At 40.8% G+C, this 13,212-nt stretch overlaps 1 protein-coding gene across 1 annotated transcript in view; it reads left to right on the top strand.

The window, feature by feature from the left end:
* The window catches only part of MRS2 (magnesium transporter MRS2), a 168,747-nt gene that overhangs the window by 42,436 nt on the left and 113,099 nt on the right, over positions 1–13,212 (top strand). Inside the window, exon 5 of the mRNA XM_078687927.1 lies at positions 8,316–8,489. Within this exon, the coding sequence (XP_078544053.1) occupies positions 8,316–8,489 (174 nt within the window). The remainder of the gene's footprint in view (positions 1–8,315; positions 8,490–13,212) is intronic.

Below are 13,212 nucleotides of genomic sequence, written 5' to 3'. Positions count from 1 at the left end.
GCAGCTTTACAAATCATGTGTGGGATTGTAGTCTAACTTTGTCGTCTATTTTTACATATTTGTTCCCTGTGTTACTTAAACAGAACAGTTATCATTTCAAGTCTGTATCTACCCTGAACCCTGTATGCTTTATGTTTGTATGTTTTGGTATTTCCAAAGCATGAAATTAACTGGCTAGCAAAAGAGCACTGTATATGTGGCAAACATCAGTGGAGATATTTGTAGAGGTGGGGACAGAGATGAGGTACAGCTATTGGAAGTGGCGAGAAGTCAGTCCATCTGAGGTAGTGTTCCCTGAATTGGTGAATTTCCAGTTTCTTCCTGAATCGTCAGAGGGTTCTTGCTGTTCTGATTTTGGAGACAGTGTTGTTCCAGGCCTGGGCGCATAGGGCAAGATGACTTATTTTCTTGTTTTCTCCTTCCTGAAGTGTTTGATCTCTAAACTGGTGATTCAGAGCTCCTCCTCTGGTGTGGACATCCTAATAATATTAGTTTGTTAGCTAGCAAAACAAGGATCTTAGTGTAGAGGGTCTTGTAAGTGAAGCAGCTGATCCTGGAGATAATCCAGGCTTGCAGAGGGTGCCAGCGTAGATCATTTTGTGTGCAGGTGATGTGTTTGAATTTCTTTGGCCCAGATGGACGGGGAACATCCTTTACAACGCAACTTTTACTCTGCACTACCATTACGGCGCAGCTATTACAACACAAGTCGTTACAACGACTTGCGCTGAAGGGCACTGTAGGATAGGGAATAGTTTAATTTCCTATCCAACACCTTCGCTACTATCCACGGGGACTGGAGTTGGAATAGAAAATTAAACTATTCCACTATCCAGCGCCCCCCAACGCAAGTTGTTGTAACGACTTGCGTTGTAAAAACTGCACTGTAATGGCATGCGGAGTAAAAGCATGCGTTATGATGTCATACATCCCAGATGGACCGTTCTCCTGGGTGAACGATTCCACTCAAGGGGGAAAGGGTGATCTATGGGCAGGCCGTTGCCTCTGTTTAGGTGGAATAGGATTTGGACTTGATCTGTCATTGTGAAGTCTTCTCATGAGAGAAACAATTTCACTTTTTTTTAGCACAGTGCATTGGAATCAGGCTATGGGGTAGTGTTCGAAGTGTGTTCTTTGCATGAGAGGTTTGAATCAAGGGTCAATTGAGAGAGTTGACCTGTTCTCCCAGTTGAGGTATGTGACCCTTTAGGTTTTCAATCAGAGCGCCATGAACAAACCATAGAATGTTTGTCATTCTTACAAAACAGGAGGACTCCAATATTCGTGGGGTTTAGCATATAAGGTAAGTTGTTGATATCCATTTTTGGAGGTGTTCGAGTTAGGCTTTGCGTCATTTTATATAATTGATTGAGGAGATTTGGAAATGATGAGTGACAGGGTGGAGTCCTGGGTTCCTCCAAAGATGGCGGGAGAGTCTGGAATGTGGTAGTTTCTATCTGAATACTTTGCTGTTTTTTGGTGATGTAGGATAAGAACCATTGTAAGATTGTGCCAGAGAAGCCCATGCAGGTTTTCAGGGTATGGATCAGTGTGGATGGTCAATGATGTTGAAAGATGGAGAGAGAGGTCAAACAGGATCAGGAGATAGGAATTGTTTTTTTCGTTGAGGAAGAGGGTGTTTGTTGACTATTTGGAGCGTGGCTGTTTCAGTATTACAATGTGGTCTGAACGCCAATTCACAGTCTTGAATAGGTTATTCCTCCTAATGTGCTCCAGTAGCTGGGTGGCAACTCTCTTTTCAAAGATTTGTTTCCAACAAATGGCAAGTATGTTTTAGGATGGAAGTTGGAAAGGTGGGTGGGATCTTGTGTAGGGTTTCTTATCAGAGGATCTGTCCAGTTTTAAGAAAGTTCAGGGAGGTGCCTTGCGTTAGTCAGGCCTTGATAATATGGAGAAAGGGTGCGAGGGCTCTTGACACTTTATGTAAGCCCCTTTATTACCTTAGGTCTTCTCCATTCATTTGAGCTTTAGTTGTCATTCTATGGCAGCATAGTAGTAGTTCAGTATATTGTTGTATGCTGAATTATTTGGGAAATTGCTAATCCACTCTTTCTCTATCCAAACGGTCTATGTTTTGAATCTATTTTTATTTTAGTATGTACAATTCCCACCACGTTAGTGGCATATAAACCCTCTGCCAACATTAAGGGTCTCTGGGCAGCATGTGTGCAGAGCAAGCCAACAATGTGATATTCCTGACTGATTTTTTTTTTTCTTCCCATTCTCTCACTTGTTCTCCTGCTTTTTACGACACTACCCCTTTTTCCCCATTCTGTCTGACTTCCCCCCCTTTCTCCCCCTCTTTCAGCGATCCATTTGTTAATTTGTTTTGCTGTATCCCTATGGCTTTTAGAAGTGTAAGTAGTGTATCTGCTTATGAGTAAAAAACACAGAAAAACAATCATTTGTATTTTGTTAATAGACGTCTGCATTTGGGGCTAAAATGGTGTATGTGAGTTTTACTCCTACATTCTCCAGCACAGGATATATATGCTGTCCTTCTCTGTAATATTTTATGTGTGTGCTGGATAGAACCAAAGCCGATTCTCCATCTTTAGTGCTTCCTGGTCTCAAGTTGTTAAAACATTAATGACCACAATTTATGAATGTTTTTTAAGCCTGTGTCTTAGTTTATCTACAAACCTTAAAGAAAGTCCTGTCTGACCATTCCAGTTGTTTATTTGTTCACATGCAGCACATAAACAGATAAGTACTGTACAATAAATTAGGGTTTCAAAGTGATTCGAGATTGTGAGCCTGATTCACCAAAGGCATTTTCGAGGAATAAGAGTAGTATTTTAGGAGTACTACTCCATGTACTACAAAATGCATTTCACAAACCTGCAGCCAGTAATCGCCACCTCATCTCTCCTGTTGACAAAACGGGCCTAAATATATTTCAGCCCAGCCTTGTAGTAGGTCCAGCGTCACAAATGGCCAACCACACCCTTTACGAAATAATGTAACATAAATTGAATTACCTACCTTTGTAAAATATAGATATATAGATATAGATGTGTGTGTGTGTGTATGTGTATATATATATATATATCACTGGCTTCATTACAAACATCCACTTTCTCTCAGACAAGACAAACGCGGACCCAAAGTTCCTTGTGCAGTTGTAAGTTTATTTTGTTTCCCTGCATCTCCGCCAATACGTGTTTCAGCTCCACCTGGGCCTTGAGCCCAAGGGTGACCTCCACTCAATGGTCACAAATCGAGGCGCACACTTGAGAAGTAGTTTTTAAATATTTATTCACCACACAAATTCAATATGGACAGACGCGTTTCGGCTGCACGCCTTCCTCGATGTCAATGGGTTCAAAAGCACAGCCATATTTAAAATATAATTAAATATAAATATTGAGAGAGGAAAGTTCGATTAATTTCATTGCTAGAAAGAAAAGACGGCAGAAAATATATGTATAAATACAACCCTCGTTCTATGATGGAAATATGGTGGCCCTCTTAGAATGGTTTAAATTCATTCATTATCCTTTATATTCTTGATCTACTCATAATATATGCAATCCCAATTCATTTGTACTCGTTGTTTTCGAATAAATGAATTGCATATCAAGTTAAGCATTGCATATCTCCATACATATTTGAGCCCTGAATGGGCTTTCTTAATCACCTGGCTATATGTCTTGTCAAACATTGATAATCAAGTATCTTCATTCATTTTCAAGTTTATGATCTTTTAAAGAATTATCCTCACTATATAGCCCTGAATGGGCATTGCCTGTAATCCTGATGTAAATAATTCATTACTCCTAAGGAATTGCACCATTTTGTTTCATATTTGCTGACACATTTCATTTTTACCTACCCTTTTACTTCTGAATGATCTCTTTATTAGAATTTTGACTCAAAAAGCCTCTTTCAACCATTTTACAAGATAACTTCTTATTCACACCATCAGAATTGCTATTCTGTCTATTTGTTAATTATGAACCCAGAGCTCTTCTTCAATGTTGATGCTTTGAGGGGTCTTCGTCTGCAGATCAACACTATAACGAGATTCCAACTTTCTTAGTTTCATGGTTCTATCTCCTCCTCTTTCTGCCTTTGGAACCTGATCCAAACAGAAAAACTTCAGAAGATTCTGATTTGAATTGTGTTTCTCCTCAAAATGGTGTGCCACAGGATATGTTAAATCATGGTTTCTTATGGCATGCATATGTTCAAGGATCCTTTTCTTTGTTGGGTGGATCACACTTAATTCATGTTTCAAGGACAAATTAAACAATACACGGTGTAATCGAAATTACAATTCATTAATTTACCGATTTTGCGTTTAGTTTGTCTACCCGGTACCTGAAACTTTTATTTTCTGACTGTTTCTACAGGCTTTGCAATTCATACAGGGATAGAATCCTGTGATATGGTCCTTCTTTTTGGGTCCCTTGGTGAAATGGCTTCTAACTAGCTGATCTTTTAACGCCGGAACCCTTCTGTATGTAATAAGTGGACTCTGTGAAATCGTTGGCCCATGATATTGTCGGTTTTTACTATCCTCCAATTATTTCTAAAAATCTGAAACACTTCAGAGGAAACGGTTGTATATTCAGTTATCATTCTAACCGTTCTCTTCTCTTCAAGTGTGGTACTTGGCCCTTCCTTAGATGTTACCAGGAGATCCTTTCTTTGTACCTTTTCTATTTTCCTCACTGCATTTTTAAGGGTTTCCTTTCTGTACCCTCTATCTTTGAATCCGTCTAATGGATTGTGGCGTTCCTCATGAAAATCCCCGTCTGTCGAGCAGTTATGTCTCAATCTTACTAGTTCTCCATAGGGAACCCCACTAATAACACTCCTCAGGTGAAAACTATCAGCGTGTAATGTGCTGTTTCCCGTCGTGGGCTTTCTATAGGGAGTAGTTTCAATCGTATCATCTTTGATGTTCACCATCAGATCTAAATATGGTACGTTTCTTCTGCACATTCATTCTGTGAATTTCAAGTTCAAATTATTGTCGTTTAGGGCTGGCACATGTTCCATTGCCTCCTCTGGTGACCCTCTCCATATAATGAAGAGGTCATCAATCTAGCGAGACGATAATACAACCTTGTCCAGCCATACTTCGTTTTCTCCTGCCCAGGCCAGGCAGTCCCCTGTTTTTGGTGTAACAATTCCCCTGCAAACAAGATGATGTTATTTTAGAGACAGTATGATATAATTTCCATTAACATCACACTGTGTTCACAGTACTTGGCATTTCTCTTCTTCAGGAAGAATTGTGTTGTTTCCAGTCCTTTTTGTGGTTCAATACTGGTATAAAGGCTGGTGATATCCAATGTTACCAGTAGCATATCTGGTTCCCACTCAATGTTGGCAATGATACGTAGAAAGTCCTTTGTATCTTCTACGCACAAACTTAAATCCGTTACTTGGGGTTTTAAAAACAATCAATGTAGATGCAGGCATTTTCCAGTAAACTATTTCTTGAGGATACGATCGGTCTGCCCAGAGGGTTAGTTGTACTATCCTGCACCTTGGGAGGTGGTAAAATGTAGGTAATTCCGGTGACTCACAACATAAGAACTTGTAATCTGCATCCCCTAATATGCCCTTTGTCCTCCATTTATTCAACAGTTCCTAGAAATCCTTTATGCTTCTCTCATATTCCATTCTGGTAGTCACTTTGTAACATTCTTTGTCTGACAATTGTCTCCTGGCTTCCTTCAAGTGTTATTTTGTCCATTACCACTACATTTCCACCCTTATCAGATGCTTTACTTATTATACCATCATCATTACTTAGATTTGTTATTGCCTTTCGCTGCATTGCCATTAGATTCTCCTTTTGTAAGTTAGGACCTCTGGCTTGTAATTTTCTTAGATCCTCGATTACTAAGTCATGTAAATTGTCTATTGCATTGTGTGCAATTTGAGGAATACATCGTGATTTCATTCTCAGGTTACTTGCTGCCCCTATTTAAGTAATTTCCATTTCATCCAAAAATTCTACAGTGTTACTTGCATCACCCTGGCCAATTTCAGTATCTGTTTCCAGCTCTCTTAAGATCCTTAAGGTCTCATACTCCATTCCTGTTAATGGATTTTCTTGTTCCCTCCTGGTTCTGGTCTCTTTTCTTTGTTTTTTGGGATGTAACATATGTATTTCCTCTTACAGCTTTCAAAGGTGCTACATGGAACATAGTGTTTTGTATGTGTTTTGATTAATGACCAGTCCCTCTTATTGAAGATGTGTGTACAAACTGATTTGTAAAAGCTTATTTTTACTGGTCCTCTCTAAAGAACAAAAAAAATTATTTTAAAGATACATCCGTGGAATATTCACAGTAAAATAATTTTAGAAAGATACTTATTTGTTCACTGGTGGAGTGAAATCCCAAGCTTTGTTCATCAAATGTTATAAATTGAAAGATGACGCCATATAAATGTTTGCTGTTGAATAACCAATCCTAACGAGTTGTCTCCATCACATCTCATTTGTCATATCTCTTTGGTTCTCCTATTACTTCTAGTACCTTCCTGCTTTCTGAAGTTCTCTCTCCCCATTTCCCGTAACCTAATGTGCTGACAAAACAATGTCTTAATGTGGAAATAACATTTTGAGGGAGCTTAGTTAAGATTTAACCCATTTTATTTGATTAGTCAGGCTTTGCAATACTTTAACATTTTAAAAACACTGATTAAGAGTTTGGCGGCCTCGCAGTGGACCGCCACGTCCGCGCCCTGCTGCGTGACCGCCAAACCCATAGCCAGACCGTCTGCCGGATTACAAATTTAATCCTGGTGGGCAGTCCTGTGGCAGCGGTCCCACAGTGGTGCATTTCTAAGGCTCAAAGTAGAGCCACAGAAAGGCAGCACTGTGGGAGCGCTGAAGAAGGTTCCTGAACGGAAAAAAATGCACCATGTTGTGCATTCTTCCCTGTGCAGGAACAAGGGGTGCTAGCATACAGGGGGGCACACCGTGTGCTCCATGCATGCAACCCCATGCACAAGGTGACAGGGGGCCCTGTAAGGGCCTCTTGAGTTGCCTCACCACCAACCTTTCCACAGTGAGCTCACCCGTGTGGATTGGGCCGCAGTGATGCAACTCGTAATATGCTCGGCCGTTCCACATCGGCACTGCCGGGATATTGCAGCCTCAGACTTCTGCGCAACAGGTTCGGCGGTCTGATGGACCGCCAAACTTGTAAATAGGCCCTTAGTAGAGTTTTAGGGAAAATTTACAGACTATTCTTTCAGTGACATATGATCAGAATCCCCAAGATTGAAGATTTCTCTAGGTTCAGCTAGTCTTTCACTTATGACTAGGTTTCCTCTGAGCTCTGAGTGGTTGGTAGTCTCTTCTAGCAAGGGCTAAGAATGTGCACTGTTATGCCCGTTTTTAATTACGATGAAGGCCTTCCTTAGAGTGCCACATATTCAGTGTGTCCATCTGTGTTTCTAACTGAATTCTAGGCTTCTGCTCCAGTTTGATTAGAGAACTCTCTATTGAGCCCCATTCCTCTTTCTACACTATGACCATGGGTTTTTGTCATAGAGCTTTCATCTCAGTCATCACTTTGCATAACAGTTTTGCAGGAGATTCGGCTATGATGATAGGGGCTGTATGCCAGGTATACGGCCCACCCTCATGTCCTGACATAGATTCTTTGCATGTAGGCTTTATGCAGTGTGATATTTTCTGTAGTGATCAAGAGAGGTTGGCAGATGTAAACTGGTTTCCTACAGAAACCTTGGCAATGCCCTCCACTTCAGTCAGATTCACTGTTTTTTATTTCTTCCCTTGACTCATTACATTACATTACTTATGGCTTATTTATATTATACATTCTGCTCCTTATAAAGATCAGTTCTGTTCTTGATATTTTTTTTTTTTAAATAAACACCAGACCCATAGTACTAAGTTTCTGAATAGACCATCGTCCTCTTGTGTGAGCTGAACATGTTTTTGAGGGGAAGCCAATTGAATATGGACCGAAAATTGGCACAATTCAAAGAATCAATTAAAGGAGTTTCATCTTTTCTATCATTTTATCTTCATGCACTGAGGATTCCAGATTTCAATGGGCGACTGGTTAAGTTTCAAGAAAAGTCTATGATACTGAGTAATCACTGGGTGCTAGTTAGAATCTGTCATTTCATTGTCTTGCCAATTCAGCACACTGGTTGATAAAGATTCTGTTTGTCTGTAAATGTTTACCAGGATGTTCTTAATTTAAACCCAGACTTCATGCATTCATGTATGATGCTCTGATTTTTTTCAGAACCATATTTCACCAGGTTAAACAACTATGTTGTGTATGTTTCAGTCTTTGAAAGCTGTCATAACACCAGAGTACCTTCTGATACTGGATTACCGGAACCTGAACTTGGAACAGTGGCTTTTTCAGGAACTGGCTTTGCAGCTCGCAGGGGAAGGTCAGCTTGTGACGTGTTCCTTGCCTTTTGAATTTCGAGCCATTGAGGCCATTCTCCAACACAGGGTGAGTGTTACCTGTGAGCACATATCAAATGGAGTAAGTCTAGCAGTACTATAAAAGATAGTGAAGTGTTCATTCCAGACACCATCAACAACATATTCAAATCGAAATCTTAACCCCTTCGCTGCTAGGCCTTCCTGTGCTAAGCCTATTTTTGGCTATTTGGGGTAGTTCGCACTTAGGCTCCTGTAACGTTTTGACCACATAAGGTAACCCCACCAAATTTGTGTCCTTTTCTTCCAACATCATGGGGATTTTAAAGGTACCCAGGGTTTGTTGATTCCCGTGGAGGGGACCCATAAAGTAGTCAAAATAGAGCTAATTTTCTTTTTTTTTTTTAATGGTAAAAAAGTGCTGCAGATGAAAGTGTCTGTTTTTCCCTGCAAATTTTAGCAACAGAGGGTTTGTGGAGCTGAAATCACCATCTTTCCAGCTTTCAGAGACTGATAGACTTTGGTCAGAAAACCAACATTTGTTTGCACAGTTTTGGCATTTTACTGGGACATAGCCTATGTTTGCTATTTGTTGTGCTTTCAACCTCATTCCAGTTAAGGGTAAGAATGGGTATGAAATCAATAATGGATCCTGGAAAGCTATATACATTTCAGAACTGTAGACAAAATTCTGAATTCAGCAAGGGATCATTTGTGCAGATCCTTCAAGGTTTTTTAATAGAAACCAACAGTTGAAAATAGGAAAATGTGAAAAAGAGTTGAAAAAACATTTGTTCCAACGTTTTCACCTGTAACTTCTTGTAAGTATGACAGATTTTTTTAAAGCACTATACCGTTGCATCCACTGGACCCTTCTGGTTGTGTCGGGTATATAGGACTTGTAGGTTTACCTAGAACCCGACGAACCCGGAACCAATAACCGAGCAGCGTCTTGCAATGTTTTTTTTATTGTGTACCGGGTATATAGCAATTCATTTTGGTAAATATAAAAAGTGAAAAATCTGTATGAAAGACACCTATGTATTTCTAAAATGGGAGCACAATATAGAGTTTAGAAACGGCTATTTGTACATCTCAGAAATTGTGAGTAACCATACTAGCATGTGCATTAAAGGACATTTTTCAAAGTCGCTTCTTTTTTACGCATTGTCCTACATTTGGAAGGCAGAAATGCATCGAAAGTCAATAGGTTATAACAGTTGCCCTGTATTCCCCCAAGTCTCCAGATAAAAATGGTACCTCACTTGTGTGGGTAGGGCTAGTGCCTGCGGCAGGAAACGGCCCAAAATGCAACGTGGACACACCACATTTTTACAGTGAAAACTGACCCCTTTTTTGCAAACTGCCTAGCTATAGACTTTGAACCCTAGCTCTGCCGGCACCTAGAGAAACCTAGCAAACCTATACAAAAAATTGGTTTCCCCAGCACATGCTAATGTCCACATGTATTACATAAATAACAGATATCAACAATTCTTGTCTTACTTTGTATTTGTTAGGTTTATTCTCATATGTTCTTGTTTAGTTCTTTTTTTAAACCTCTTTTTAGCCAACCTTGTTTTGTCGCCCATGGCAGGTGGCTGCGACTTCCTCAGGGCTAAACGATACAAGCATATGTATTTGCTACTAGAACACAAACAATTTGAAGTATAGGTGACATACGTATCTATATCGATCTTCCTTTTCATTCAGGTGACTTTTTTGCTTGTGGCAATCCATGCACATTGGTTATGTCATACAAAGCAAAGAAAGTTATATTCCCCTGAAAGAAATTGCATCCCAATTATTACAAACAATCTTGTTATTTGGCTGATCTTATCTTCGATTATTTTTTATCTATGTCATATTTATCGAACCGCTGGCATAGTTTAGATTTTATTAACATCTTTGATTTCATTTATATTCGTTTCATACATTAGTTTTCATTTATCTTTTTATTTTTGATATTTTACATTTGTCTTGGAAACATGCTCCTTTGATGAGATCAATTGCATGCCTATAAGTTTTGTCTAAGTAATATCAGGGTTGAACCTTTCGTTCAACCCAATATTTGTTGACTTGTGACCCCCCGCCCCTAAAATCATTTACTGTGCCTGTTTCGTCAGTATGGTTAGTGTTATCTGAAATATATTAAGTACAGGCAAAGTTTTTGTCAGTCATCGGGCCATCATTTGGTATGTAAATCCTACTAGCATACTATATCTTTCGGTCTGTGCGGGACATGCTCCTACCTTTTAACCAGTTGTAATTCGTCCCAGTTTCCCCAAATAGTTCCTTGTCTTCGTTAGTTCTTCTCTCCCAATTGTATCAGTATTATCCCTTAATATTTGGTGTCATCCGTTTACCACCTTCTGAAAATTTTGATACAGTTGAATTTGTCAGGGCTAAGTCCTATATGTATGCCTATCTAACCTTTTAAGCTCCCTAATCTGCAAGGGAAGTTCAGAAATCTTACCCGAGTGTTTGCTCGTGCAGCCTTCTGTTGTGCCAGTGAGTACGCTTTGACAGTTCTCCCCCCAATGGCGGGGCCTTTTTTATTGCAAGGAGCATGGCAATAGAAAGTGGACTAACCATGTAACATCTATGTTTCCATGGTTGCCATTTTGAAACGGTGTTGAAATTAGTTTCTCTATTCCTTATCACCCAAAAACTGTTTGGTAATGACTATACATGTCTAACCTATGAGGTAAATCACACAAGATGATGGACGGAATGTTGCACAATGGCAAAACATTCACCCCCAGTCACAGATCTGGGTTTAATCCATCGTTATTTTGCTCACCAAACCACCTCAGTTCAGACATGGCCATATGCAAATCAGTTTGACCCTGTGCCTCATGGGAACAGTCCAGACCGAACTGCCAAGCCATGTCTTCCCTGGACCAGAAACAAACTTTTAGGACCGGTTTCTGGCTATCAGCCTTCATGAGCCAGGATAGCTTGACTCCAGTGGCGTAGTGAGCACGGGACCCACGTCTGGGCATACCCTTCCCACATAGGGTGAACAACAAATCACACAAGATGATGGACGGAATGTTGCACAATGGCAAAACATTCACCCCCAGTCACAGATCTGGGTTTAATCCATTGTTATTTTGCTCACCAAGCCACGTCAGTTCAGACATGGCCATATGCAAATCAGTCTTGACCCTGTGCCTCATGGGAACAGTCCAGACCGAACTGCCAAGCCATGTCTTCCCTGGACCGGAATCAAGCATCCTAGGACCGGTTTCTGGCTATCAGCCTTCATCAGCCAGGATAGTTTGACGCCAGTGGCGTAGTGAGCACGGGACCCACGTCTGGGCATACCCTTCCCACATAGGGTGAACAGCAAAACACACAAGATGATGGACGGAATGTTGCACAAAGGCAAAACATTCACCCCCAGTCACAGATCTGGGTTTAAGCCATCGTTATTTTGCTCACCAAGCCACCCCAGTTCAGACATGGCCATATGTAAATCAGTCTTGACCCTGTGCCTCATGGGAACAGTCCAGACCAAACTGCCAAGCCATGTCTTCCCTGGACCGGAATCCTATGAGGTAATCCATTATTATAAGGCCAATGGTGCTAACGGAAAAAGAGGCTGTTTGTATTGAGTGGATCCCCCAACATTTTCCTACCCAGAATCCCCTGCAAACCTCAAATTTAGCCGAATTAAAAGATATTTTCTACATAATTGTGTTTGGGGTTCACCGTGCAGGCACAAATATCTTACCTCACCCCTCAGTCTCCTGAGTAAAAATTATATGTAAAAAAGAAATGTGTCTGTAGGTGAGCACTCCCATGTGCGTGTTCCTTTGCTGCACTCTTCCTGGTAGCGGATTTGGCTCGGTCTCTGAGCTGCTGCTATGTTTTTCGGGAAGGGTACGTCTCCGGTTCTGCCGTGTGCAAGTTTTCACTGGTCAGGGGTGCCTTTCCGCGTTTTGCTGAATTTCAGTGAACAGAAACTTAGGCGTGAATATTGAATGGAGCAAGGGCATCCAGAATAAAATTAATAAATACATGGAGTGCGGTGTACCTAAAGTAGGCGCCGCGCTCCGATTTAAAGTAAGACATAATAAACAGCGTGCGCGCTGTGCCCCAATGTAAAGTAAAAATTTATAAATAACAAGCCGGAATGATAATTAAACAGCGTGCGCCGCGCACCAGCCAGAATGACAAACAAAACTCCTCACCCTCTAATTAAAGGAGATAGTAACACGCTGCAAGTAAAGCATCCAGTCCCGGTGGGCGGGGCTAAAAGCGGGCAGGGTGGTAACCAGGAGGGACTAAAAAGCCTCACTTACAAGCCAGCGTTTAGCATGGAGGATGATGCAGGCCAATTGAAACAGGGGGGGGAGCCTACACTGAACTTCTGAAACTATATTGATTCCAAGAAGCCCTCGTATCGCGAGCTCAGTACATGCGCGCTGCTAACGCCGGGCGAGACCTAAAAATGGGAGCCATCTAAAGACTTTATTTTGGTCTTCACAGACCTAAAAGACACTGCCTTAAATTACCTATCAGCTTAATACACTACAGTTCAGCTGCAATCTAGGATCTGCTAACTGAAACCTTCATGTTGCACAGACACTTCTATGTGCAACATATAGTTTCCTCTCCATCTCTGTACTGGGACTGTTGTCCTGGAGCACTCCTCCCTGAGGGTTTGCATTCACTGTTAGTGGTAAACTCTGTTAAGATTGCCCTTGTACCAATCTAAAAGTGTGATCTATGTACTTTTTTGACAACGCCATTTTGTACCACTTTTCTCATAGAAATGCTGTTAA

The sequence above is a fragment of the Lissotriton helveticus genome, chromosome 4_1, assembly GCF_964261635.1.
Source record: "Lissotriton helveticus chromosome 4_1, aLisHel1.1, whole genome shotgun sequence".
Lineage (NCBI taxonomy): Eukaryota > Metazoa > Chordata > Amphibia > Caudata > Salamandridae > Lissotriton > Lissotriton helveticus.
Note: the sequence above shows the minus strand (reverse complement) of the source record. Positions and strands in the feature narration are given on the sequence as shown.